General features: G+C 61.5%; 1 protein-coding gene across 2 annotated transcripts in view; it reads left to right on the top strand.

Annotated features, from left to right (window-relative positions):
• Positions 1–11,957: 11,957 nt before the first annotated feature.
• The window catches only part of ABCG1 (ATP binding cassette subfamily G member 1), a 49,785-nt gene continuing 35,275 nt past the window's right edge, over positions 11,958–26,467 (top strand). The window contains exons 1-2 of one of the 2 annotated variants that reach the window (XM_070073122.1): positions 11,958–12,115; positions 18,410–18,653. In XM_070073122.1, the coding sequence (XP_069929223.1) occupies positions 12,074–12,115; positions 18,410–18,653 (286 nt within the window). In that variant the 5' untranslated portion in view covers positions 11,958–12,073. Of the gene's footprint in view, positions 12,116–18,409; positions 18,654–20,589; positions 20,722–26,467 lie in introns of those variants that run through there. The other variant, XM_070073123.1, reaches the window with a different exon arrangement.

Raw genomic sequence — 26,467 nt, 5'->3', positions numbered from 1 at the left:
CCGTCCCAGCCTCCTGCTAGTGTGGCCCCTGGGAGGCAGTGGGGGTGGCTCCCTGGCTCCTGGCTGTTGCAGGCGTTTGGGCAGTGAACCAGCAAATGGAAGCCCCCTTTTTCTCTGTCGTCTTCTCAAATAAATGAATAAAAAATTTTTAAAAAGAGCAAGCGAAACCTAAAGCAGGTGGAAAGACGGAAATGCTAAAGGCCAGAGCAGGAAAAAATGAAGTGATTTTAGTAAAGGCTGCACAAACTGGAGTCAATACTCGCAGTCTCACTCTCTTGTGCCCCCGTCTACTCCTCCGCTCTCCTGCTGATGGACGTGCGCTTGGTTGTGTCGGCTAACAACTGGACGGTCAGGTGACGTCATCACCTACGAGCATGTCAAAGATTAAAGTTCCTGGAAGGAAACCGGCTGAAGACAGACGTGGATTCTGCACCAAGAACGCAACAGCGTTGCTGGGAAAAGACAGGAAACAGGAGGTGGAGAGACAGCCGTGTCCGCAGAGTCGCCTGTCTCGTTAAGATGCCCACTCTCAGGGCCGGCCCTGTGCCGTAGCGTGTTCAAGCCGCCGTGTGCAGCGCAGGCATCCTCTATGGGCACCGGTTCAAGTCCTGGCGGCTCCATTTCCAATCCAGCTTCCTGTTACTGCACCTGGGACAGCGTGCAAGATGGCTCAAGTGCTTGGGTCCCTGCACCCACGTGGGAGACCCGGAGGAAGCTCCTGGCTCCTGGCTTTGGCCTGTTACAGTCCAAGCCACTGTGGCCATTTGGGGAGTGAACCAGGAGAAGGAAGACCTCTGCCTCTCCCTCTCCCTCTCTCCCTCTCTCCCTTTCTCTCTCTCTCTCTCTCTAACTCTCTCTCTCTCTCTCTCTCTCTCTCTCTCACTCTGCCTTTCAAACAAATAAAGGCATCTTAAAAAAAGACTTAGGCTTTTAAAAAATAATAATAAACTACCCGCTACCTTCAAGTTAATCTGCAGAGTCCGTGCGATGCCAGGCCACACCTCCGTGGTTTGTCCTTCGTGACAGCTGATGAGATGATTCTAATACCAGACCCGGAGCGGCCAGTGCATCCCGGAAGCAAACCCCTGGGGAACTTGCGCACGCCCCTCTGAGGCTCCCTGGCAGCCGCCGTCACTAAGGGGCCGTGATGCTGGTCCAGGGGAGAGCGCGTTGCTCAGAAGTGCACCTGCCCCTACACAGTCGCGTCCAGCCGCAACAAGAGCACGTGCACCTGCCACTCGCGGGGCGGGCGGGGCGGGGCGGGACGGGGCCAGCCGCTCCTGCGACCCCGGCAGGACACCGCGTGCTTTCAGCAAACTTCACCGCAGCAACGGACTGGGCTCGAGAGGGCCGCAGCCTCCAGCGAGAAAGCAACAGCCGAGAAGCTTCTAGAAGAAAATGCAAGCGAGCTTCCCGACTCTGGGGGCGGCTGACCTTTCCTCCGCCAGCCCACGCACCATCAGATGAAACGTGACTCAGCGATCGCGTGGACACTCGGGAGTTCTGTCCTCAGGGAGGAAAAGCAAAGCCCCCCTGAGACACCGCGTGGTGCTTCCGCCTGAGGGAGACGGGGGCTTCCCAAAGCTCACGGAAAAGGGGCCGAGAGGGTGCTTCCTTCGGCGAAAACGTTGCAATCCATGCACACGACGGTCTTCATAGGCAGTGTGTGCTGGGAAAAAGCTAGGCACGGCTTTCAACGGGTTCTCAACCAAATCAACACATTTTCCTTTTTTTAAAAGATTTTATTTATTTATTTGAGAGGTAGAGTTACAGACAGCGAGAGGCAGAGAGAAAGAGAGAGAGAGAGAGGGAGAGAGAGAGAGAGGTCTTCCATCCGCTGGTTCACTCCCCAGGTGGCTGCAATGGCCGGAGCTGCGTGGATCTGAAGCCAGGAGCCAGGAGCTTCTTCCAGGTCCCCGACGCGGGTGCAGGGTTCCAAGCACTTGGGCCTCTTCCACTGCTTTCCCAGGCCATGGCAGGGAGCTGGATCAGAAGAGGAGCAGCCAGGACTCGAACTGGCACCCATATGGGATGCCAGCGCCGCAGGCGGAGGATTAACCCATTGCGTCACAGTGTCAGCACTGACATATTTTTAGATTCCATTTTTTGGTGAACTTTTTGAAGTACCCTTGTGTCTGACAGAATCCATCAAGCAATTGTACAAATCCGTGCTAAAAAACACAACAATGCGGCTTCAAAACGAGGGGAAGCGGGCGGGCCCATCACCACACAGAAAGCAGGGTAACAGCTCGGTGACAGAAGCACCGCGCACCTGCCCGCGTGGCTGCGGCCCAGGGAAGCCGACAGGTGCACCCACAGCGAGGAAAGGGAGCGGCTGGAACCCCCACCCTGGTGCCAGTGAAACTGGTGCAGGCTTGCAGAGCTCCTGGGTGCTGTCACTCAGGTCCGCATGTCCCTCTGCCACAACCTGCGACTTCCTGTCAGGTACACAAGAAGCAGGAGTGCCCGTGCCGTCCCCACACACAGGGACGCTGAGAGCAGCGCCGGTCACAGCAGCGCTGGGCCCGACACAACCGAGCGCACGCCCATCAGCAGGAGGGCGGAGTAGACGAGGGCACAAGAGAGTGAGCCGGCGACGCCGCGTCGACACCGACACCGGTGAGTGTGCGCGGGAGGTGCGGCCGGGGCGCTGCTGTGTGCTGAGGATCGGTGGATCGGGAAGCTCGCACACGGAGCCGGGGCCAGAACGGCCTCTGCCTTAGAGCAGTGAGGAGCTCCGGCACACGGGGCCCATGCTCGGGGGGGGGGGGGCGGTGAGCTCTCAGGTGTGTGGGCAGGGTGGGCATGGAAGGTCTGTGCAGGTGCAGCCAGGTGAGGTCTGTACAGGTGTGTAGCCAGGTGAGGTCTATGCAGGTGTAGCCAGGTGAGGTCTATGCAGGTGTAGCTAGGTGAGGTCTATGCAGGTGTAGCCAGGTGAGGTCTATGCAGGTGCAGCCAGGTGAGGTCTATGCAGGTGTGGCTAGGTGGGGTCTGTGCAGGTGTAGCTAGGTGAGGTCTATGCAGGTGTAGCTAGGTGGGGTCTATGCAGGTGTGGCTAGGTGAGGTCTATGCAGGTGTAGCTAGGTGGGGTCTATGCAGGTGTAGCTAGGTGGGGTCTATGCAGGTGTAGCTAGGTGGGGTCTGTGCAGGTGTAGCTAGGTGGGGTCTATGCAGGTGTAGCTAGGTGGGGTCTGTGCAGGTGTAGCTAGGTGGGGTCTATGCAGGTGTAGCCAGGTGAGGTCTATGCAGGTGTAGCCAGGTGGGGTCTATGCAGGTGTAGCCAGGTGAGGTCTATGCAGGTGCAGCCAGGTGAGGTCTATGCAGGTGCAGCCAGGTGAGGTCTGTACAGGTGTACAGCTAGGTGAGGTCTATGCAGGTGTAGTTAGGTGAGGTCTATGCAGGTGTGGCTAGGTGGGGTCTATGCAGGTGTGGCTAGGTGGGGTCTGTGCAGGTGTAGCTAGGTGAGGTCTATGCAGGTGCAGCCAGGTGAGGTCTATGCAGGTGTGGCTAGGTGGGGTCTGTGCAGGTGTAGCTAGGTGAGGTCTATGCAGGTGTAGCTAGGTGGGGTCTATGCAGGTGTGGCTAGGTGAGGTCTATGCAGGTGTAGCTAGGTGGGGTCTATGCAGGTGTAGCTAGGTGGGGTCTATGCAGGTGTAGCTAGGTGGGGTCTATGCAGGTGTAGCCAGGTGAGGTCTATGCAGGTGTAGCTAGGTGAGGTCTATGCAGGTGTAGCTAGGTGAGGTCTATGCAGGTGTAGCCAGGTGAGGTCTATGCAGGTGTGGCTAGGTGGGGTCTGTGCAGGTGTATCTAGGTGAGGTCTATGCAGGTGTAGCTAGGTGAGGTCTATGCAGGTGTGTAGCCAGGTGAGGTCTATGCAGGTGTAGCTAGGTGGGGTCTATGCAGGTGTGGCTAGGTGGGGTCTGTGCAGGTGTAGCTAGGTGGGGTCTGTGCAGGTGTAGCTAGGTGGGGTCTGTACAGGTGTAGCTAGGTGAGGTCTGTGTAGGTGTAGCTAGGTAAGGTCTATGCAGGTGTAGCCAGGTGAGGTCTATGCAGGTGTAGCTAGGTGGGGTGTGTACAGGTGTGGCTAGGTGGGGTCTGTGCAGGTGTAGCTAGGTGGGGTCTATGCAGGTGTAGCTAGGTGGGGTCTATGCAGGTGTAGCCAGGTGGGGTCTATGCAGGTGTAGCCAGGTGAGGTCTATGCAGGTGTAGCTAGGTGGGGTCTATGCAGGTGTAGCTAGGTGGGGTCTGTGCAGGTGTGTAGCCAGGTAGCTCTGTACAGGTGTGTAGAAAGGGAAGCCTAATGTTCAGGTCTGTATGTGTTACATGAAAACAAAGCCTTCTACAGGAAGAAAACCCCGTGGCTCCAGGAGCCGAGCGGCCTGTTCCGGACCTGAGATGGTCACTTGCCTGCTTGTCGCCCCGGGGAAGTGAGGTGGCCCCTGTGGGCCTCACAGCTCCGTGCACAGCAGCGGCGTCTGCCTCGTGGCACTGGTGAGGATGCATTCGGACGCGCAGCTGTCAGCGCAGACCCAGGCCCCCTCTGGCCTCCGCGGTGGTGCCCCCCATCACCAGTGTCCACGCGCTCTCTCCAGGGCTCCGGCAGCCGGCTGTCCCCACCCTGCAGCCGGAACCTTCCTTGCCAGAGCCAGCTCCACACGAGGCTGTAAGTGGCTCTCGCCTGCCGCAGGGCAAAACGCCACCTGCCCCTGTTGACTGCCCTACAGCTCCTGTTTCGCCGTGACTGTCTCCAGTGTCCCCCATATTCGCACTCATAACCCGGGTCCAACCCGAGTGGGCACAGGCAGACTCTGGCCGGGGGTCTCCGTGCACAGCAGGTGGCAGGTGCCCCTTCACAGCCAGGAACGCGGCCGTGCCCTTTAGTAACCTGTGTGGGTTCCTGCTGGCTGCCGTGACGACTGTTAGCTAACAGAATTACACACGCGATTGCATCACGTCAATTGTAAAACAGGACCTGAATCATTGTGTGTAGCTGGGGTTGAGGGATGCGTGCCCTGGACAACACGGGGGACTCAATATTCACAGAGCATGGGTCTTGCAGCAGGGCTCGCGAGCACTCCAGGTGTGCGTGGGCCCTGTGCATAGACGCACCAATCTGTAGCAGGAACTCGGGCCTCCACAGCTGTGGGCACCAGGGGGTCCTGGAATCAGAACCCCAAAAGTACCGAGGGATGAGCATGTGTCGTCGCTGGATTGGTTTTTTCTGGGAGAATTCGATGGAGCCCCCAAGGCCGTGATGCGTGTCAGTGGCTCCCTACTTTTTATCCCCGAGCAGTGTTGCATGGACGGCGTGGGCTGCAGGGGCACCGTCCACCCCAAAGGACATCTGGGTCTGACCAGTTCCTGGCTCGCACATTTGTGTTCAGGCTTTTGTGTGGATACACATTTTCTTTTCTTTTTAAAGACTTATTTGTTTATTTGAGAGGCAGAGTTACAGACAGAGAGAGGGAGAGGTCTTCCATCTGCTGGTTCGCTCCCCAAGTGGCTGCAACAGCTGGAGCTGAGCTGATCCACAGCCAGGATCCAGGAGCTAGGTGTGGGCTCATCCTGTGAGGCCCACACTGTTGGGATGGTGTGGCAATGGCATTCTTCAGCAAGAAGCACCAGAGACAGTTTTGGTGAGCATGTCTGTTTATTAACAGGAGGGCGGGCAAAGGAGAGTAGCTAAAGACAACACATTCTATAGGATAAAACTGATACTGGCACCTCTACACTTCTCCAATCAGCTTGAAGTTCACGTAGCCCATGTAGCCTTCCAGGTGTTCTTATGAGTCTGGGCCACACCTGGGAGCTGTTCACCTAGTTGACAATTACAAGGGCCATCAACAGGAAGTGGGGGTGGGGGAAATGTGCCTGGGGTGCCTGCTGCCTGCCAGCAGCCTGGTCATACACGGGTCTCAGTGTGCTGAGCCCTCTACCAGGGTCTTTCCCAGGAGGCATGGTGTGCCATACCTTCTTAACCTCCTGCGTGGGCTAGGCAGGCAGTCTCCCAGCCAGGCACAGGATCACCCACAGCCAGGAGCTTCTTCTGGGTCTCCCACGTGGGTGCAGGGGCCCAAGCACTTGGGTCACCTTCCACTGCTTTCCCAGGCCACAGCAGAGAGCTGGATCAGAGGTGGAGCAGCTGGGACTCGAACCGGTGCCCATAGTGGGTGCTGGTGCTGCTGGTGGAGACCTAACTTGCTACGGCACAGCGCAGGCCCCGTGGATGCACACCTCCTTCTCCCGGGTGGAATGTCCAGCTGTGGGCTGGGAGGTAGTGGTGTTCTCAGCAGAGCCGTTTCCAGGGTGTCTGCGCCGCTCCCCTTTGCACGGCAGTGTGCGAGGCAGCCCCTCCTGACTCTCACACTGGGTGCAGCTGCCTCCCAGGCTGGCCCTGACTTTGCCTGCAACTCCACTGGCTCCCCGGCCTCCCAGCTGTCCTGCAGCGGCCTGCGGGTGCGTGTGCCGTCCATGCAGCTTCTCAGGGGAGGGTCCGTTTGCCTTTTGCCAACAGCTGGACTGTTGGAGCTGTTGAACCTTGAGGGCTCTTCCTGTGTGCAGATCCTAACCCTCGGCTGGAGGCGAGGTTTTGAAAACATTGTCACGCGGTCTACAATTTGTGTTCTTAACCAGGCCTCTCTCAGATTCAGCTTTGTCCTTTGAAGGGGTCCAGTTTACCAACTTCTGCTTTTAGGGCCTATGTTTTTGGTGTCAGGTTAAGAACTCTCCGGCCACACATCCTAAAGGTTTTCTCCTAGTGTGTTTATCCTGACAGCCTCACTGTTTTGCTTTCCAGCCTGTGATCCCTTCTGAGGTAATTTTTATCTGAGGCCCGAGGCCTGAGTTCAGATTCTCTTTGTTTTTCTCTGCTATGATGTCCACTTCCTTCAGCACCGTTTGTTGGGAAGGCTGTCCCTCCCAGGGACGTGTCTCTGTACGTCTGTCAAAAGGCAGCGGGCATACTTGTGCGGGCAGGGGTCTGGCCTTTCCACTGCGCGCCATAGCTCTCTGTCTCGCCTCTCGCAAACACGAGGCCGTCTTGGTCACGGGACCATACAGTCTCGAAATCAGGGGGACTAGTGTACCCGTTACTCCTCTGTTTCGGAATTGCTTTAACTGCTCCAAATTCCTCTGCTGTTCCCTACATTGAGACCAGTCCTGTGTTTATCTACAGGAAAACCAGGCCCAAAGCTTTCTTTTCTTTTTTATTTTTTAAGATTTATATTTATTTGAAAGTCAGAGTTAGAGAGAGAGAGAGAGAGAGAGAGGAGAGAGAGAGGTCTTCCATCTGCTGGTTCACTCCCTGTATGGCTGCGATGGCTTGAGCTGGGCCGATCCAAAGCCAGGAGCCAGGAGCTTCTTCCGGGTCTCGCCTGCAGGTGCAGGGACCCAAGGACTTGGGCCATCTTCTGCTGCTTTCCCAGGCCACAGCAGAGAGCTGCATGGGAAGTGGAGCAGCTGGGACTCAACCAGCAGGTGGCGGCTTTGCCAGCCGTGCCACAGCGCCGGCCCCTTTCTGGAGTTTAACAGGAGCCGTGTTGAACCTGTGCATCCATCTGGGGACCACTCACGTCTGCCCGGCGGATCTTAGTGTGGATTTCTTGTGGACACTCTCTACCGAGCCGGCCAGTGATTTCCAGCCGAGACCTACACCTCTGCGTAGCATGTCACTGTAGGTCTCATTTAAACCTTGTTCCTCCGTCTCTGACTCACCCTGGTGGGGGAGGGGAGGGGTGCTGCCTCTTCCCCCAGGGGAGAGCCTCCTCGATACAGCCGGGCGGGGGTCCACTGACACCTCCCTATCTGTGGGAGGCTGGAGACCTCGTTGCCACCCCTCACGTGGTCTCTGCTGTCCCAGCCACCGCTGGGCACTGGGAAAGGTGGTGGTGCCACGGGCTCTACCGTCTCCACGCCAGCACCAGCCGGGGCGGTAGGGGAGCCAGACTTTGGCCGTGTCTACACTGGCATGGCTGGGGTGGACGGGGCAGCCCGAGGAGGGTGGAATCCAGGCTCCCCCCTGATTCTCACTGCCGGGGTGGGAGCTGGGACGTGATTCGGTCTGGGCGTCTGGAGCTGAGCAGACGCTGGCCGAAGCTTCCCCTCCCCTCGGGGGCTTCGCCCCGCTCTCTGGGTGGGAAGCAGGCTTCGCTGGGATTCCCTCTTAGCCTGGGCTCTTGGGCAACTCCGGGTTCTCAGCTAAGTGGCACAGATGTGGGCGAGGCGTAGAGACCCCCAGTGTGGCTCCTTGGATCGCAAAGATCCCGCTGCCTTGCCTGCCTCTCCGCGGCCCTCAGTCTCCTTACACTGGCTTCGTGGGGGCCCAAGCTCCCCGCCGTGCTCGGAGAGGGAAATGAGGGGGAGCTGGTCCCTGTGCCCTGCCACGAGCCCCACCTGTGGCTCTGACCAGACCGGGCTGGTGTGGGGCAGATCCTTCGTCTGGAGCAGGCTTGCCCTGCGCGCTCAGCAGGTGTCTGGCAGCTGTGAGGGTGGGAAAGGCACCAGCCCACCAGCCGGGTCCCTGCCTGGGCCCTGTGGCCGGCGTCCTAGGATTCAGGCTGGGGCAGAACCGGCTCAGGTTGCAGCACGGAGCCTGCCTCTTGCTGACTCCGTTCAGGAACCGCTTGGTCGCTCTTTTTTCTCCCAGAAAAAGGCCCCCCATCACCCCGTCTCAGCCTCTGGGCGCGGTGTATCTGCTGCCCTCTGCCCTGCACCCCCACCCCCCGTGCCCCACATCGGGGCCAGGAGCTGTGAGGGCGCCGGACCCTGGAGACGGGGATGCCACCGAGGCCTCCAGCACTGGGAAGCAGGAGGCACCGTGGTGTTGAACCTGACGCAGGCCTCTGCCTGCTGTGCTGGCCCCGCCCCCACCTGCCGCACAGCCTGGCCTCTGTGTCTGCAGGTACGTGTCTACACAGACAGGTGTGTGTCCACACGGGCAGCTTGTGTCCACACGCGCAGGTGTGTGTCTACACGGGTGGGCATGTGTCCAGACGGGCAGTTGTGTGTCTACACGGGCAGGTGTGTGTCTACAAAGGCAAGTGTGTGTCCACACAGGAAGGTGTGTGTCCACACGGGCAGGTGTGTGTCTACATGGGCAGGTGCGTGTCTAGACATGCAGGTGTGTGTCTACACAGAGAGGCATGTGTCTACACAGCCAGGTGTGTGTCTACACAGGCAGGTGTGTGTCCACATGGGCAGGTGCGTGTCTACACGGGCAGTTGTGTGTCTACACGGGCAGGTGTGTGTCTACACGGGCAGGTGTGTGTCTACACAGAGAGGCATGTGTCTACATGGGCAGTGTGTGTCTACACAGCCAGGTGTGTGTCTACACAGGCAAGTGTGTGTCCACAGATGCAGGTGTGTGTCCACACGGGCAGGTGTGTGTCTACACGGGCAGTGTGTGTCTACACAGATAGGTGTATGTCTACACAGGCAGATGTGTGTCTACACAGGCAGTGTGTGTCTACACGGGCAGGTGTGTATCCACACAGAGAAGTGTGTGTCTACACGGGCAGATGTGTGTCTGCACGGGTATGTGTATGTCTACACAGGCAGGTGTGTGTCTACACAGGCAGTGTGTGTCTACACAGGCAGGCTGCACATATGCTGGTAACCACCCAGACAAGAGAGTCGGAGACTCCCTCCTGGTGCTGGGCCAGGCTGCCGCCTCCCGGTCATAGGGACTTGGGCTGAGCTGAGAGAACGGAGTGTGCAGGGCCAGGGGCTGGCCCTCCCGGCCTCTCTGTCCTGATCAGGATGCTGCACGGTGGACACGGGGAACTGGGCATGAACCAGCCAAGGGGACGAAGATGAAAAGGCAGCCTCTCTGAAGCCTTGTTGGAGGCCTGGGGCCGGAGACGCAAAGGCTAGATGACCAGCGCAGCCATCGTGGTCTGGCGAGGAGCTAACGGACCTGCTTTGGGGCTCCAAGCAGGCAGGGGCAGCTTCTAACAGTGACAACCACATAGGCCCCCGCGTCCTCAGGTGAACCTGTGGGTTCAGCACATCTGGCAAGGAAGATGTGTGCAAAAGTGACGTCTACACTGAGCCTGGACAGCATCTGTCCCGGCCAAACAAGACGGGGGGCGGCCGTTCACGCACAGTTGATTGTGTTGGGCTTTCTACGTGGTGTAGACACCAAGGGAAGTGTGCACAAAGACCACGCCCCGGAGGGACGGAGCCTCCGTGGGGGCCGGGGTTTGGGGCCCTGAGCGCTGATGGGCGGTTGTCTGTGGACGCCGGCCATGGCCCCTCCGTGGACACTCCAAGCCCAGCTGCACGTCCGTCACATGTCGGCTGAGACTGCTGTCGGGGGTGGTGTGCACCAGCTCGCCGTGGTGGGCATCTCCTGTGCTTGTCTGCCTGGCACCCCCCGACCTGTGCCAAGCGCTTCCACGTGGCCTTAGGAAAGCACCTTTGCTCTCTGTGTTTCCAGTGGGGTTAACCCTTCCCTCTCCCCCCGCATGACCCCTGCTGGGCTCCCCTGGGGTAGGCACCCCCCGGTTGTCTGTGGTTGACGGGAGCAAGCTGGGGGCTGGCGGGAGGGCCGTGCAGCAGGCGGGGGCAGAGCTGTGGAGGGAGCAAGCCGCCCGGGGCGGAGCGCTCAGCCTGGGTCCTTGGGCCCTCCGAACCTTCCTGCTTGGGAGCTGACTTCTATCACCACAGCCACGCGTCCTGACGCCCAGCTCTGTCCTACCGCGCCACTCACCCGCTCCCCGAGTGGGCACGAGAGCTGACAGTGCAAGAACGAGGGTTGGCGCCTGCCGTGGGCCCAGCCCTGTGCCCCAGCTGGCCTGTGCCGGAACCCCACGGCGGAGAAGAAGGACTTTCCAGGAGAGAGTTCAGGACACATCCTTGGGCAGTGAGGAGCATGGGTACTGGACAGAGCTGGATGCCCAGTGATGACGTCATGTCACCACCCCGGTCTCAGGGAGAAGGCTCCTGTCTGCCCCTCCCCCCGTGTCCCCGTGTCTCCCCGGTGGTGTGTGTCCCATCTGCCCCTGCAGCAGGTGGGCCCCAGCCGTGCACATCACAGGTGTCCAGTCCCTCTGTGTGTGTGTGTGTGTGTGTGTGTGTGTGTGTTTTGGTCTAAACTCTCCCTGGGTGGTTTGTGGATTTGAATCCTCATTCCAGAACACCCCGTGTTGGCCTCCTTGTTTCCTACATTTGAGGCACCCCAAGGCCTCCTGGGTCAGACACCTGACACCCCCACCTTAGATTTTTAGCCCTGCCTCCGTCGCCTCCTCCGATTGGATGGGAGAATCTGGCCCCAGCCATCCACCTGCCTACTTTCTTGCTAGCTAGGAGACGGACAGAGGCGGTGGGGCGGTGACCCAGGTGTGCCGAGGTGAGAAGAAACACGTTCCTGGCTTTGGTCCCCCCACGCAGAGCAAAAGGGTTGGCCTCTGAGGCTGGGCTAAAGCGCGCCTGGCGCCATGGTCCCCGGAAGTGGCTGCACTTACGTTTATTTTAGTGGGGGTTGCAGCGGCCACCTGGCCACCGGACCGTGTAGTCCGGGGCCGCAGAGGGGGTGCCAGGACACAGCCCTGCGTCCGCCCTGGAACCACCGCCATCCGCCCCCGCACCGCCTCTATCTGTGGGGCTCCCGGAGGACCGGGCCCAGACATCGCCACCGCGCGCTTGCGGGGCCCCGTGCGGATTGTCCCACGCGTGAGCGCGCGCGCCACAGCCTCCGCGGGGGTCCCGGATGGGGCAGGGGGAGTCCCTCTTCGGATCTCAGCATCCATCCGGCGGGGAGGGGCCCAACGAGGACGCCGAAAAGGAGACAGCAGCCGCCAGGCGTCCCCCTCCCTCCCCAACGCCTCCCCCCCCCGCCCCCTCCGCCGGCCCCATCCGCACAGACCGGCAGGGAGCGGTGGTCTCACGCAGGGAGCCGCTCGGGGACCGCCCCCCGCGGCACAACAGGAGCACGCGCACCTGCCTCGGCCCGGCCCCCGGCGTGGGCCAATCGCGGGGCTGGGCGGGGCGGGGCCGAGCGGGAGCCGGGCGGGCGCCGCCGCGCAGCCCCGAGCGAGCGCATCCGCGTCCCAGCCGCCGCCGCCGCCCCCGGGGCATGGCCTGTCTGATGGCCGCTTTCTCGGTCGGCACCGCCATGGTGAGTGCGCGCGTCCTTCCCTGCGGTGGCGCGGGGAGCGTTGCCCGGAGAGCGGGAAGCTCGCGCAGCCCCGCATGCTCGCGCGGACGCCTGCTGTCCGGAGCGCGTCCTCTGCGCGCTGACCCAGGGGCGCCCTCGGAGCGGAGCCGGGCACCGGCCGACCCGCCCTGGCCACCTGGCGCCCCGGGATGCGCCGTGCGCGGGCGAGGGCGCCGCGAGGTGGGGGAGCGGGAGCGGGCGGGGAGGCAGTCCCAGCAGGGGACAGATGGCCGTGACCCCGTCCGCCTGCGGTGGGGGACGCGAGGCCTTGGGGGCCCGCGGCGCGCTGGGGAGGGGCGGGCGCACGGGCCCCAGGGGGTCGCGTCCCTCTGAGCGGGGACTTCTGGCGCCACCCTTGGGAGAGCCGGGCTCGGGGGTAAGGAGCGGCTCTGGGGACAGCAGCTCCGGACCTGCTGGGCCGACGGCCAGCGGACACCTGCCGGCCGCCGCGGTGCGCGCGCCGGAGCGACCCGGGCGGCGGCTGGGGAGAGGCGCGCATCCCGCTTCTGGGGGGGGGGCTGGGGCTGCGGAGCGGGTAGGGGGGCCGGCGGGCTCGGAGCTGGACCCCGCTACCGCTACAGCCCTGTTCCCTTGCTCAGCGACTCCAGCACGGCGCGCGGGGCCTTCCGCCTCCGCCTGGCGCGCCGACCTCGCAGCTTGGCGCTCAGGGCTGGATTTCGGGGCGCCGGCAGGACCGGTAGGCAGTACCCCCTCTTCTGCCTCTATGCCCGGCCTCCGGGCGCTTGCGGGGCGCGCACCGGCTCCCCCACCCCCACCCCCACCCGATTTCATTTTTAGCATCCTGTGTTTGAAGTCAGCAGGGCGCTGCAGGGTTTGACCGACAGTTACCTCTTGCCTTGAGCTCAAGAGGAAAAAAAAAGTGGCCGTGTTTCTGCGCATGCTCGGTTCTGACAGCTGCATCCTCTGATTCCAAACAGGTTACTGTAGAACATACCCGGGCCTCGCCAGCTCATTATATAATGGTTTTGTGTAAACCGATAGAATGGGGCCGCCCGCGTGTTAGGAGCAGGGCGGGGGCGGGGGGACCCGCAGCGATGGAGAGCGGCGAAACCCCGACTCGGAAAGGGGACCACCGACCCCCGCCTGTCTGGCTGATGGTTTGCGGCCACTTGGGGAGATCCCTCTGCTTGGGGTCCGTCCAAGGGGACGCTGACAGTGGAGGAATCAGATTGATGTCAGCTGCCAGCAGAGAGAGCTTCGGGCCTCTTGGGTGCTCCTGGGTCGCCCAGTTCTAGAGCGGCAAAGGTGGCAAGTGCGGGTGGGACCAGCGTCTCCAGGGACGGCTTTGTATCCGCGCTGTGGCTTGATGTAGCCCACCTGTTCTCTTCTCACTTGCCGGCGCTAATGGCTGGGCTGTTGTTGTTGTTGTTGTTGTTGTTTTCCAGTGGAGATTGTTTTGTTAGAAAAGAATTTTTCTCCCTGAAAAATCCTGAAGGTTTTAAAAAACAGAAACCTTTTATCACCCTGAGGACTGGGGTCTTATCTGACGGTGGGTGAGCAGGGTCAGGTGGGGCCTGGCTCTTATCTGATGCCGGGTGAGCAGGGCTGGACCTGGTCCCTGCTTGGATGGGAGACTTTGGGAATACGGGAATGCCACATGCTGAAAGCTCAGAAGGAAAACAAGTGTTAAACCTTACAAAAACTGACTCAGCCCTAAGAGATTCCCGGGAGCTGAGCTTTGCTTTGCGGTCCCCTCCCTGCCCTGGGGTCTGGCAGGGGCTGGCCGTGTGAGCTGTGAGTCCGGAGAAGCTGGCTTGCCAGAGGAGAGAGCGCCGGGGGCAGGTGTCCAAGGGATGCTGCCACCTGCCCCAACGGTGTGACATTTTGATAATTTTCCTGTGGGCAGTCGCCGTGAGGATCATCGGTCCACAGGACACCAGGGAGGCCCCCCTCTGGGTGGACACAGCCTGGCCACAGTGTCCTCGCTCTGACTCTGTGTCCTGTCCCAAGCCGGGGGGTGGCTGCCGTTAAGAGACCCCTGCACTCTGCCACTCTGCTCAGGAAAACACAGCGACCGTCGGGACAACCCAGGAGTGAGCGTGCTGTGATTTGTGGTTTCTTACAGCACAAACTGTGTGTGTGTGCATGTGTGTGTGTGTCTGTGTGCGTGTGTGAACGTGTGCATGTGTGCCCGTGTGTAGGGGGCGATCAGAGACCAGAACAACGGAAGGGGCAAGTGGGGAGGGGAGAGGCGTTTGTTCAGTTCTTAAAGGGTGAGAGGCTGGGAGAAGCTGGCGGCAACCTCAGGGCTGGCCCTGCTCACCGAGGATGTTTCCAGGGTGCTGCCGTGGGCCACGTGGCCTCCGGGATTCTGCTCGTCGGACGAGGCCGTGGCGCACCTGTGGAGGAAGGGGGGCCCCTGGCCTGTGTGGCGCTGGGGCTGCATTGTGCGATCTCCTCATTTGTTGCCGGGTGTCCTACACCTGATGGCCCAGAGACACCCGCAGCTGGCTGCAGGATGCTAAGCTTCGGCCGGCCGAGGGCTGTTTTGGCCGCTGGGTGGGACACCTCGGGCTCAGGCCTGGGGCTGCTGGGTCCCCGTCCCCGGGGGGGGGGGAGTTGGGCGAGGCAGGCATGCTGTGTTTTGTTCCCCCCGCCTGCCCCACCGGTGGAGCTGTTGCTAAGCCGTGCAGTCTGTCCGGGCTGGAGCTGAACAGGCGCTGCTGTCATTGAACATCAATGGCCACTATTGTTACAGTCACCTACGTGCAGGAGGCAGCGGTCTCAACACTTTATAGTGTAAGTCTCTCTGGCTCGCAAATCAACTGAGTCACCCCGCTGTGTCCTGCTGGCCCGTCCACTCGTCTCACCTGCACTCCCCCAGCCTGTCCCAGCCCAGCAGGTGCTTGTGCTGGGATCCTGCAACCCTGGTCCCTGGCTCCCCGCACCAGCTGGACCCCGTGTGTCTCATCCTCTGTCAGGCCCCTGCCCCCTGCCCCCTGCCCTGCCCACCGCCCCACTGGCGCTCCAGCCCGTGCCTCTCCACAGGTCTGAGCGCCCCTGTGTCGCTGCTGCTGTGGCCCTGCACACGCTGTTCCCTTGCAGGGAGTGCCGTGAACCGGCGCCACCGTCCCCCCTCGCCAGTCTCAGCTGAGATTTTATTTGGGGCTGATTGCCCCGCCCACGTCTGCGTGGCGTTCCACGGCCTTTCAGTCCCTGCCGGTTCTCGCCTCGCTGTCATCACTGCTTGTTTTCTTGAGTTTGCTGAGACCAGAGGCCCTGTGTGTCCATCTGCCTGTGGCTCCTGTCCATCTGTCTGCCTGCTGCTCCGTTTGTCAGATGAGTGGGTACAGTGGCTACAGCAGAGAGTCCCAGGGAAAGCCAGTATGTGGGCGGCTGGAACGAAGGCTGTCCCTGTCCCCAACAAGAGGAGCAGTGTCCCCTCACTGTGTGACCACTGGGGACAGGAGTGGATGACCTACAGCAGGAGCCAGGATCTCCATCTGGGTCTCCGGCGTGGGTAGCAGAAGCCACCGCCTTCTGCCGCCCAGGGTGTGCGTTGGTAGGATGCTGGACTTAGGACGTGGGTGCCCCAAATTGCAACTCAGGGCTCTAAAGCCACCCCCCAAGTGAGCTATGGGTTGATTTGGTTGAGACTTCAGAGGGACGAGTTGCGTGGGATGTGGTGTGTGTGTGTTTGGTGCAGTGCATGTGTGCATCTGTAGCGTGGCAGGTGATGTGTGTTGTCATGCGTGTGTGTACTGTGTGTGGTTTATGTTGTGTGTGTGTGGCATGTGGTGTGTATGGTGTTACGTTTGTGTGATGTGTGTTGTGAATGCTGTGTGTGGTTTATGTTGTGTGTGTGGTCTGTAGATGTGTGTTGTGTGTATGTAGCAGTGGTATATATGATGTTGTGTTTGTGATGTGTGTGCTGTGTGTTTGTGCATCTTTTTCTTCTATGGCAAAGCAGCCTTTTCACTCCAGAGACAGAGTCCTGTGCCCCCACCCCCACCCCCACCCCCACCTGAGTTTTAAGGAGGGGTGAGGGAGTTGGGGAGAGACTTGTGGGCTCTCGGCCGTGGGTGGGGCGGCCCCAGCTCCCTGGCCAGGCCCCAGTGGGGTGCTGTGCCGGCCTGAGCTGCCGGGCTCGCAGGGACTCGGGAGGAGTGCTTTGGTTTTGGTAATGAACGAGGGTGCGGGGCCAGTAGCTCTGGGGACGCGGCTAACAGACCCAGGGTGCACACAGGCTGACACATTTCCTCCTTGGGACCAGTGGCCGGGTCCCCCTTCCTGGGGCAGAGGGGGTGGCCCTGACCCTGTCGGCCGTGAGCGGGGCACAGTGGGGCCGTGCCTCTGGCTACATGGGCGTCCTCCTGGCTTCAGGAGAAGCCGGCCCGGGTGCAGCACAGCACTCGCTTCCGAGGGCTCTCCCGTGCCTCGGCCGTCCCTGCGCCTCCTCGGCGAGGGCGGGGTTTCTAAGCCACGGGAAGCCCAGGGCCTTTCTCTGCACAGGTGTGTTTGGGGCCTGGCGTGTGCACGTGGCTCACTCACCTTCTGATGGGAGCTTCCAGAACAAGGCCAGCTGCAGGACGCCAGGTCGTCTCGGGGCGCAGGGAGACCGGCACCAGCGGCTTCTCGGTTTCTCACGGTTGGGGGTCCCTCCTGCCCCTGCCCCTGCCCCTGCCCCTGTGCGTTGCGTCCGTTTCCTTGTCTGTGTATAGGGGGAAAACATCATATTTCTTTCATTTTTTTTTTAAAGATTTATTTTACTTATTTGAAAGACAGAGTTACAGAGGTAGAGAGAGAGAGTCTCCCATGTGCTGGTTCACTCCCCAGAGGGCTGCAACGGCCCGGCTGGAGCCAGGAGCCAGGAGCCAGGAGCTCCTTCTGGGTCTGCAGTCACGAGAGCCAATGCCGTCCTCAGCAAGGTGGAAACTTTTCAAGTGAAATCCCAGAGCAGCCGCACAGCCCGGCGGCTCAGGCGGCGGCAGCCGTGGTTCTCCGTGAGCTTCCGCGAGATTCTGCGGGAAGGTGCCAGAGTGGTTGGCTTTGGATTGGACGTTTTCAGTTTCACGTTTTGGGGCGGGCACCGTGAACAGATCACTGGGTGCTTCCCTGACAGTGATGTAGCGCCTGGGGGCTGTGAATCCAAAGTAAACCTCCTCCCCCATCCAGGTGTAACATTGTATCTGGTGCGTCTTTAATGGAAGGAAGAAAAAGGGTTGCCAGAGACAATGACGCCCTGGAGGCCAGGGCTGGGGACACGGTCAGGCCTGTGGTCGGGGCTAGGGACCGCATCAGGCCTGTGGTCGGGGCTGGGGACCGCGTCAGGCCCGTGGTGGGGACTGGGGACCGCGTCAGGCCCGTGGTCAGGGCTGGGGACTGCATCAGGCCTGTAGTGTGGACTGGGGACCGCGTCAGGCCTGTGGTCGGGGCTGGGGACCGCGTCAGGCCTGTGATGGGGGCTAGGGACCGCATCAGGCCTATGGTGGGGACTGGGGACATGGTCAGGCCCGTGGTCGGGGCTGGGACAATGTCAGGCCCATGGTCAGGGCTGGGGACCGCATCAGGCCTGTGGTGGGGACTGGGGACCATTTCAGGCCTGTGGTCGGGGCTGGGGACCCGATCAGGCCTGTGGTCGGGGCTGGGGACCGCGTCAGGCCTATAGTGGGGAGTGGGGACATGGTCAGGCCCGTGGTCAGGGCTGGGGACCGCATCAGGCCTGTGGTCAGGGCTGGGGACCGTGTCAGGCCTGTAGTCAGGACTGGGGACTGTGTCAGGCCCGTGGTCAGGGCTGAGGACCGAGTCAGGCCTATGGTGGGGAGTAGGGACACGGTCAGGCCTGTGGTTGGGGCTGGGGACCACGTCAGGCCTGTGGTGGGGACTGGGGACACGGTCAGGCCTGTGGTCGGGGCTGGGGAACGCATCAGGCCTGTGGTGGGGACTGGGAACCATTTCAGGCCTGTGGTCAGGGCTGGGGACCTGGTCAGGCCTGTGGTCGGGGCTGGGGACCCGGTCAGGCCCCTGGTGGGGGCTGGAGACCCGGTCAGGCCCACAGGATCACTGGGGCGCACCCGCAGGCGGCACCGCAGCACTGAGGCACCCCTGCGGCAGGCTGGGATTGAGTGGCCAGCGAATGACGCCGTGCCTGGCACCTGGCTCCAGGCCCCCACCAGGGAGCCCCTGTCTTCCGGGGTGCGGTCTGCACCCCAGCCCAGCGCCGGCTCGCCCGCTGCTCTCTCAGGTGCTCGGGGCAGCTCCTCACGGGTCCCGTCGTCCTCTCTGTTTCTCCAGAACGCCAGCGGCTACTCTGCGGCGATGACCGAGCCCACGTCCGTGTGCGTCTCGGTGGACGACGGGTTCTCGGGCAACATGGACTCCGCGGAGACGGAGCTGATGAACGGGCACTTGACGAAGGTGGACAACAGCCTCACGGAGGCTCAGCGCTTCTCCTCCCTGCCGCGGAGGGCGGCCGTGAACATCGAATTCAAGGACCTTTCCTACTCGGTTCCGGAGGGACCCTGGTGGAGGAAGAAAGGTAGGGGCGGGGGCGGGGGCGGCTGGGAGGGGCGGCGCGGGAAGCGCGGGTGGTTCGGGAAGAATCTGGGCTGTAAGCTGGGAAGCTGAGGTCTCCGCTCAGCACGGCCACTGCCTGTACCTGCAGACGTGCGGCTCTTCCCACCGTGAAGTGGCCGGGTGCGTTAGGCGGCCTCGGGGCTCGCCCTGGCTCTGACAGCCAGAGGTGCCGGCGCAGGTTGGTTCTCCCTCATCCCAAATGCTCGAGGCCAGCGGTGCTGTGGATCTGTGTCTTGTCGAGTTTGGGAATACTGGTGTATACGCCACGAGAGGGCCCGGGATGGGGCCCAAAAATCCAGATGCTGAATCCGTTTATGTGTCATGGACGCGGGGGTGCAGAGGCTGGGTGATCTTATGCAGTGTATTTTTTTAAAGTTTTTTTTTAAATTTATTTATTGGAGAGGCAGAGTTACAGAGATAGAGAGAGAGAGGTCTTCTATCTGCTGGTTCACTCCCCAGATGGCCACAACGGCTGGAGCCAGGCAGATTGGAAACCAGGAGCCAAGAGCTTCTTCCAGGTCTCCCACATGGGTGCAGGGGCCAAGGACTTGGGCCATCCTCCACTGCTTTCCCAGGCCACAGCAGAGAGCTGGATTGGAAGTGGAGCAGCCGGGACTCGAACTGGCGCCCACGTGGGATGCCGGCACTGCAGGCAGAGACTCAGCCCACTACGCCACTGTGTCGGCCCTCGTGCAGTGTTTTCAGTGCAGCTGCATTCTGGCTCCAACCTCACTCAGTTTCCCGCGCTGGAGCGGTTGGGACTGGGGAGTTTTGGGTGAGAGATGCTGGAGCCCTGGGAGGAATTCCTGGAGGGCTGGCGGGTGTCGAGGTGTGCAGTGGTGGCTGCAGGTGGTGGTGGTCTTTCGAGATGGAACCAGAGTATTTCTGCCTGTGCAGAGCTGGGAGGGAGACGGGCACTGCTTCCCTGCGCAGGCGTGAAAACGCAGCCAGGGGCTCACTGCCTCCCCGCGCAGGCGTGAAAACGCAGCCAGGGGCCCAGAGTGGGGCTCTGAGAACCGGTGTTTGCTCAAGGATCTTGGAAGAACTCTTTGTCTGCAAAGAAAAATTCACTGTTGTAACAGGAGCCCCATCAACACAAAGAGGGCGGGACCCAGAGGCCCCTGGAGAGCTGTGGGGGGCGGGGACCGGGGGGTGGGGGGGCGCCCGCGCCTGGGCACCTGGCGTTTTCCCAGCTCCGGTTTTGAGCGTGGAGTCACCGCACACCGGGGAGTCACAGCCGATGGCTTTCATCTCATGGAAACTCTTCACCTCCCTCTCTTCACACGCCCGGCACCGACTTTGGCCGGGTCCTTCGGGGTGGGGGAGCTCCTGGGGAGAGGGACCTGGGCAGACATCTCCAAGGCACGGTGGGCACTGGCGCCTGCAGAATCGGTGACAACCTGGGAGGAGCCTGGAACGACACAGGCGGGCCAGGTGTCACGGGGAATGGGATGATTTCTTGGGACGCTCCACTGGCTCCCCGCAGGTTCCGCCTCTGGGAAGAAGAGCAGCCGGGACTACTGCCTTGTCCTTTGAAGTCGTGTGTCTTCCACTGCCTCTTTGCTTGGTTTTGCCACTCTCGGAGCTAAGGCTCTGAGACAGGTGGCACAGGCAGCACCTGCGGTTGTAAATTCACAGCTTTAGGACATTGAGGGGCTGAACCTGGGAGCTGGGAGCCAGGCAGCCCGGCTGTTGTAGATTTCATGTCTGTTTGCACCAGGGAGCAGAGGCCACACCCTCTCAAGGCCATGCAGGTAGCAGGGCCACCTGAGCCACGCTCGGAGCCTGCCAGCCTGCTTTGTTAGGAAGAAGGGCTGTGCCAGCCTCAGGTTGGCGCCTGTTCTTTGGTGCTTGTCGGCAGTTCATCCTGGGGCGACACCTTTCACCTCAGCGACAGGGAAGGCTTCACTGCCGGGGACGCGGCAGAGTCTTGATGTTTTGTGCTGGTCGGCGACCGAGACAAGGTGTGGCAGACGCGTGAGGGGAACGCGGCCATGGCAGTGCCGGGATGGGCGTGCCGCGAAACGCAGGTGTGTGGCTGTGCAGAAGCGTGGGCATTGGGGCTGAAGCCACCGTGTAAGGGCACGGGGGTTGTCCGTGAAGCGTGTCACGGCCTCGGTGGGTGGGTGGCTTCCCAGGCCTGAATTCTCCCTGTCAAGGTCAGCCAGCAGGTGAGGGGGAGGCCCCAGCCGGCCCTGGCCTGGCACTTGCCCTACAGTAACCTCTGTGGGCTCGGGCGGGGAGGAGTAGGAAGCGGCCTCGTGGGACCTGCCCATGAGTCAGTCGGTGGAGCAGAGGGCACGGCAGGCTTCGTAGGTCGGCCGTCGGCAGTTTCTCAACATCACAGCCAAGCGTGGTTCGGCTGCCGGTTTCCTCCCCGGCCCCACCCCTGTCCCAGGCAGCCCCTGGAGCCCTCTTCTCTCCCCTGCCCTTCCTTTGTTCCAAGGCCTGCAGATCAGAATCTAGAAGGCTCATCACTGCAGCCGGCAGGAACCCGAGGCCAGGCGAGGCCTGAGATGGCGAGAGGGCAGGCCCGGGGCCGGGGCCGCGAGCCCGCGGCGTGCAGTCCAGCATGGGGGCCACGCCTAGCCCAGCGCAGGGTGCACACCGCAGCGGGCAAGCAGAGCTCCTGCTGGGGCTCGGGGGCCCGGGGACCCTGTGGGCTGGAGGCCCAGCGGGGAACGGAGAGCCTTCCCCAGTGCAGGGCGCCGGGCAGGTGCTCTCCCCACCAGGTGCCCTGCAGTGCTGCATCCTGGGGCTAGGGACGCTGAGCTTGGGCGCCGTATTTCCCCAATTAGAGCTGCACCGGGACAGAACAGAGAAGTGCGTGCCAAGTCTGGGCCCAGGGTCAGGGCTGCCCGCTGCTGTCTGTCTGCCCTGCTGCACTGGTCCTCCGTGCCCGCCTCTGGCCCGCCACGGGGATTCTTCCCGACACCACTGCCGCCCCTCCGATGGCTGGTGACCTGGTGACCATTCCCGGCAATGACTTGGGTGAGCGGGAAGTCGGATCCCAGCTGCTGTCTCTCATCTCTTGGTGGCCTCTGCCACCCTCTCTGTGTGGCTCCCAGGGTGACCTTGGGGGCGGGAGCCATTGGTCTTACTCTCACTTGAACTAGTTTCGCTGTCAGTATCATGTAGTCAACTTTTAAAAAGCCAGCTCTGGGGTCAGGCATCGTGGCAGGGCTCGGGCTGGGCCTCTGTGAGGGGGAGAGAAGACGTTGGACAGCGCCCCCCCCCACCCCCCGCCGTGTCACCCGAGGAGCCTGGCAGGGGAAGTGATTTGCTGAAGGTCAGAGCTGACGCCGGGACCCGGGGCTCCCGCTCCCAGGACGAGTTTCCTTGAGTTAGGGAGGCCGTGGCCCCGCCGGTGGGTTCCAGGCAAGCCTTCTCTTCCCGCGGCACCTCCCAGACACGGGCTAGGACGCAAGCCCCACACGGGAGTGGCCGCCACGCCGGGCGTCGTGCCACAGTGTGTCGTGAACTCTCACGTCGTTATTTTAATGGGGGAAGACGGAGAAGAGGGCCGTGTACCCGGCTCAGACAGCGCCGCGTGAATCCACGGCGGAATCCTCAAGGGGAGTCGCCAGGCACCGATCTTAGCCTCTCTGCCTCGCCGAGCGCCAGGCCGGCACCTGACGGACGCCTCGCACTTTCTGTCCAGGATGCGATTCTCCCGGTGACTAATGACACCTTTGGAAGGAAGAGAGGCCGCATAATAGATTCCTGGTAGAGCGTAATTGTGACAGGAGCCGTTCTCAGGGGAAAACAGTGCGTCCCGAGGATGTGCCACCAGCTTCTCGTGCGGTAATGACTCTCCCCCAGGGGGCGCCTGGCGTGGCCCCAGCTGATGGGACCCAGGGGTTGGAACCCTGCTGGCTCCGGTGCCGTCACACACCGGCGTGTCAGGGGACGGCCGTAGCCTGATGAAGTGGCTCAGCTCTGGTCCTGCTCCCCCGAGTGCAACGCTCTTGAAAGTGGACTTTGCCTTCTGTCAGGTGGATGCTTGTTAAGAAGAGAGCCCGCGGGGCCGGCCCTGTGGCGTAGGGGGCAAAGCCACTGCCTGTGGTCCTGGCATCCCATATGGGCGCTGGTTTGAGACCCGGCTGCTCCACTTCCGATCCAGCTCTCTGCTGTGGCCTGAGAAAGCAGTAGAAGATGGCTCAAGTCCTTGGGCCCCTGCACCTGCATGGGAGACCCGGAAGAAGCTCCTGGCTCCTGGCTTCTGATTGGCTCAGCTTTGGTCAATGCAACCATCTGGGGAGTGAACCAGCGGATGGAAGACCTCTCTCTCTCTGCTTCTCTCTGACTTTCAAATAAATACATAAATCTTTTTTCAAAGAAGAAGAAGAAGAGAGCCCGGGAGATGGGATTCTTCCAGGTGAAGGGAACAGGGTGATGAGGAGAGTCTATGGGGCTCCTTTTTATTAGGGTGGGAGTGGCCACATTGGACAATGGAGCGCGTGGGGCTCTCTGCCCAGGGCCTGCGCCCAGGAGATCCCAGCGGCTTCTGTCGGGAAAAGGCTTACTGACCCACAGCCAGACCGGATCTATCCAACGAAAATGAAGTCCGGGAGGCACAGAGCAGGGGCCGGCCGCTGCATCTCTTAGGCGGGCCTGGGGGTCCGGAGGGGACGGGCAGTAGGCGGAGGTGCATTCCTTCATACAGGTTCTTCCTGTTTGGCCCCCTGGATGAGAATGCAGAGGGTGGGGTGGAGAACAACACGGGGTGTGAGGCTGAACTGGCTGCAGGGGATGCAGTGTTGAGAGGTGAAATTCTGATTCTATCTCCCTTCTCCAAGGGTGTAGGGATGAGAGGTGAAATTCTGATTTTATCTCCCTTCTCCAGGGATGTAGGGATGAGAGGTGAAATTCTGACTTTATCTCTCTTGGGGCTTACGTCTCTGTCTCTGCGCTATCAGCTCCCAGGCATCTCTCCACGCATGCCACACTGGACTGATTTCCAAGCCTTGGGGCCATGGGCTCACTGATGGACTGTGGGACCCTGGCCTCCTCGTTCGATTAGGTTTGGTTTCTTTGTGGGAGGCCGGGGTTGGGCCAGGCCTTTGCAGTGCCTTGGGTTGCCAGGAGAGCAGCCGCCGGGGTGTTGGGGTTTGGTTTGTGGCTCGTTTTTCTTGGCGTTGAGATTTGCTTTTCCAAGCACCTGGTGGACCAAGGAGACCAGCGTTTGCTGGTTTTTTCTTTTTCCTTTTTGGGCCTTTAACTCCTCATTTCTGTTAAAGATGCCGAAAGCCACACTGTCAAGACCCTTTCTGGGGCTCGGGGTCTGTCTGCGGGTTTTGAGGTTCGCGTCTGAGACGGGTGCCGACTGAGATGTGAACTGGATTCACGGGAATATCTGTCCTTTCTCACTGCCGGGAGAGGCCCTGCCAAGTTAAACCACAGGGCTGTGTCAGGCCTGTAGGAATCTTCCCAGAACCCCGGAATGGTGGTCTGGTGATCAGTTAAGACACTCGGAATGGCCCCCGTGTCCATCAAGATGGACCCCTGCTGGCCGCACACCGTCCCAGTTCCTCCGTGCACCCACTCACTCCTGGGGGACCACGAGGCTCAGAGATGACCCAAGGTCACCCAAGGGCCCAGGGACGACGAGACGCGAGACCAGGCCCGTGGATGGCAGGCCAGGGTCAGTTACCCCCCAGGAACTGCCTAGGCCTGTGGCGGGCAGCACACCGACCCCCACCCACCACATGGCTGGAATGAGGGGCGTGGCCGCGACTGGGCCTCAGCCTTGGTTTCCTTCTGCCCGGCTGTCCCTTTGGAGAGCCTAGCACAGTCCAGTCTCCTCCCCAGTGTGCAAGGCTGGTGTGCCCACTGTGCCTCCAAAGTAACCGCAGCTGGCCCTTCAGAGAGATTTCCCTGCCAGTCTTCATCCTGCCCACTGTCTGGACGTGGTCTTGGCCATGGAATGGGGCTTCACCTGCCAGGACATGTTGAGGACCGTGGAATGTGGCTTCACCTGTCTGGACGTGGTCTTGGCCATGGCATGGGGCCAGCCCTCCAGCCTCACCCTCGCCGAGCCAGGGAGGGGTGAGCACCCCAGGCGGCCGCACCTCACGTGATGTGTGTGGGTTTGCTTCTCGGCCGTAAACATGCCTGTAAACACCTTCCCAAGTTCAGTCCGCCCTCTCTTCAGTTCTGCGGCGCTTCCACAGGGCCTGGGCGGCCAAGAGGAGCCGGACGCGTCATGATAGATCCCTTTAGGGATTCCGGGAAGGGGACTGGGTTCCAGGAGAGCGCGGGGTGGCTCCATGCGACCCCCCGGCGCAGGAGCAGGAAGGGGGCCTGCTAGGTGAGGCTGCAGAGGTGTCTCACAAGGCAGCCGGGAGCGTGCAGGGGGCTGCCTCCCCCAGCAGGACGGAGCGAAGGGCGGTGCCACGTCGGCCCTCACCAGGTGTGGCAGGAAACAGCTTCCAGCGCTTCCCCTCGGGGCTGGAGCTTCACTGGCTGCATCTCTCGGTGCGGGGGGGGGGGGGGGGGGGGGCTGTCCCCAGGGATTCCTTGGTGCAGGCGCGGCGTTCGCAAACAGTGGCCCTGCGTCACCTCGGCAAACTCACGGCGTCCACTTCTTAGGTTCTCAGTACTGGGTGGCCAGGGTGCCACTCAGGGCCATGGCAGGGGAACGGTTCTGCTCCCCCACCTGGGGGGCTCCTCCACCTGGGGGGCTCCCCGGAGGCGTTGGGACAGGGCTGACTCTCACAGCTGCCTCCTGTGAGATAGCCTGTGTGTGACTTCCCCAGTCAGGGGGCCCTGTCAGTTCACTGGGAGAACCTGGATGTTCAAGGAGCCCACGGCTCCTTCCCGCCAGCCACGCACCCCCTGCAGCCCGCACACCTCCTCCCTGTAGCGTGGGGAGCCAATCCTTCATCAGCCGGGACCTGGAGTTGGAGGTCCGTGGTTGCAAAGCATGGACAGCGAAGCCATGGACACGGCTTTGTGGGCCCTGCCAGCCTTGGCCCTGGCGTCTCCCCCTCGCCCTGCGCCCCCCGACTGGCCGTCCCCTCCTGGAGGTGGTCCCATTCCTCAGCCAGCTCGGCACTGCGGTGAGACTGCAGGACCACGCTCTGCTCAGTGGGCACCGATGTCACGGGTGAACTTCCCAAGGACGTCCTTCTCACTGGCACGGCGGGTGCCCGCTGCCTGCCTCTAACAGCTGCTAGCAGCCTGGGAACGGGTCGAGTTCACCTTCCCTTAAGCCCGAACCCAATTCACCAAGTCCAAGAACCGCGGCTGAACACGAAAGGTTTCTTTTGTTTATTAATTGGCAGCCAAAAAAGCGCTTGGTAACCCAACGCCGCTCCTTGGAGGTCGGTGCGAGAATGAACAGATTAGCTTCTCTAAGGAGCAAAGCTGACCACGTGGGGCAGATTAAATGCATTTGGGGAGACGGCGCAGCCCGGGAGTTTGTAGTAGAGTGCCCCTCTCTCCCCGCAGGTCCAGAACCCGCAGAGGAAAGCGTTGCCCTCAAATAAAATGCGCGCAGCGGCGAGTGGTTTTGCTCATGTTGTGAGGAGGCGCTGGGGTGTTCAGAGTCAAGGTTGGCAGCTGGTGCACCTGCTGGGCCCCGGGCTGGCCGGCAGCCCAGAGCGCCACTGCCGGCTTGGGCAGCTGTGTGTGGTTAGCCAGCTTTGTGTTCTCTGTGGGGTAAGTGGCATTCCGTGGCTTTGAGGCTGTGACTGTGTCCCATGGAGGCCTGGATGTAGAGTCCGGAGCTGTGCCCTACCCCCACCCTGTGTGGCCTCCAGCCCCAGCCGGCCC

Source organism: Oryctolagus cuniculus, chromosome 4 (genome assembly GCF_964237555.1).
Source record: "Oryctolagus cuniculus chromosome 4, mOryCun1.1, whole genome shotgun sequence".
Classification (NCBI taxonomy): Eukaryota; Metazoa; Chordata; class Mammalia; order Lagomorpha; family Leporidae; genus Oryctolagus; species Oryctolagus cuniculus.
Note: the sequence above shows the minus strand (reverse complement) of the source record. Positions and strands in the feature narration are given on the sequence as shown.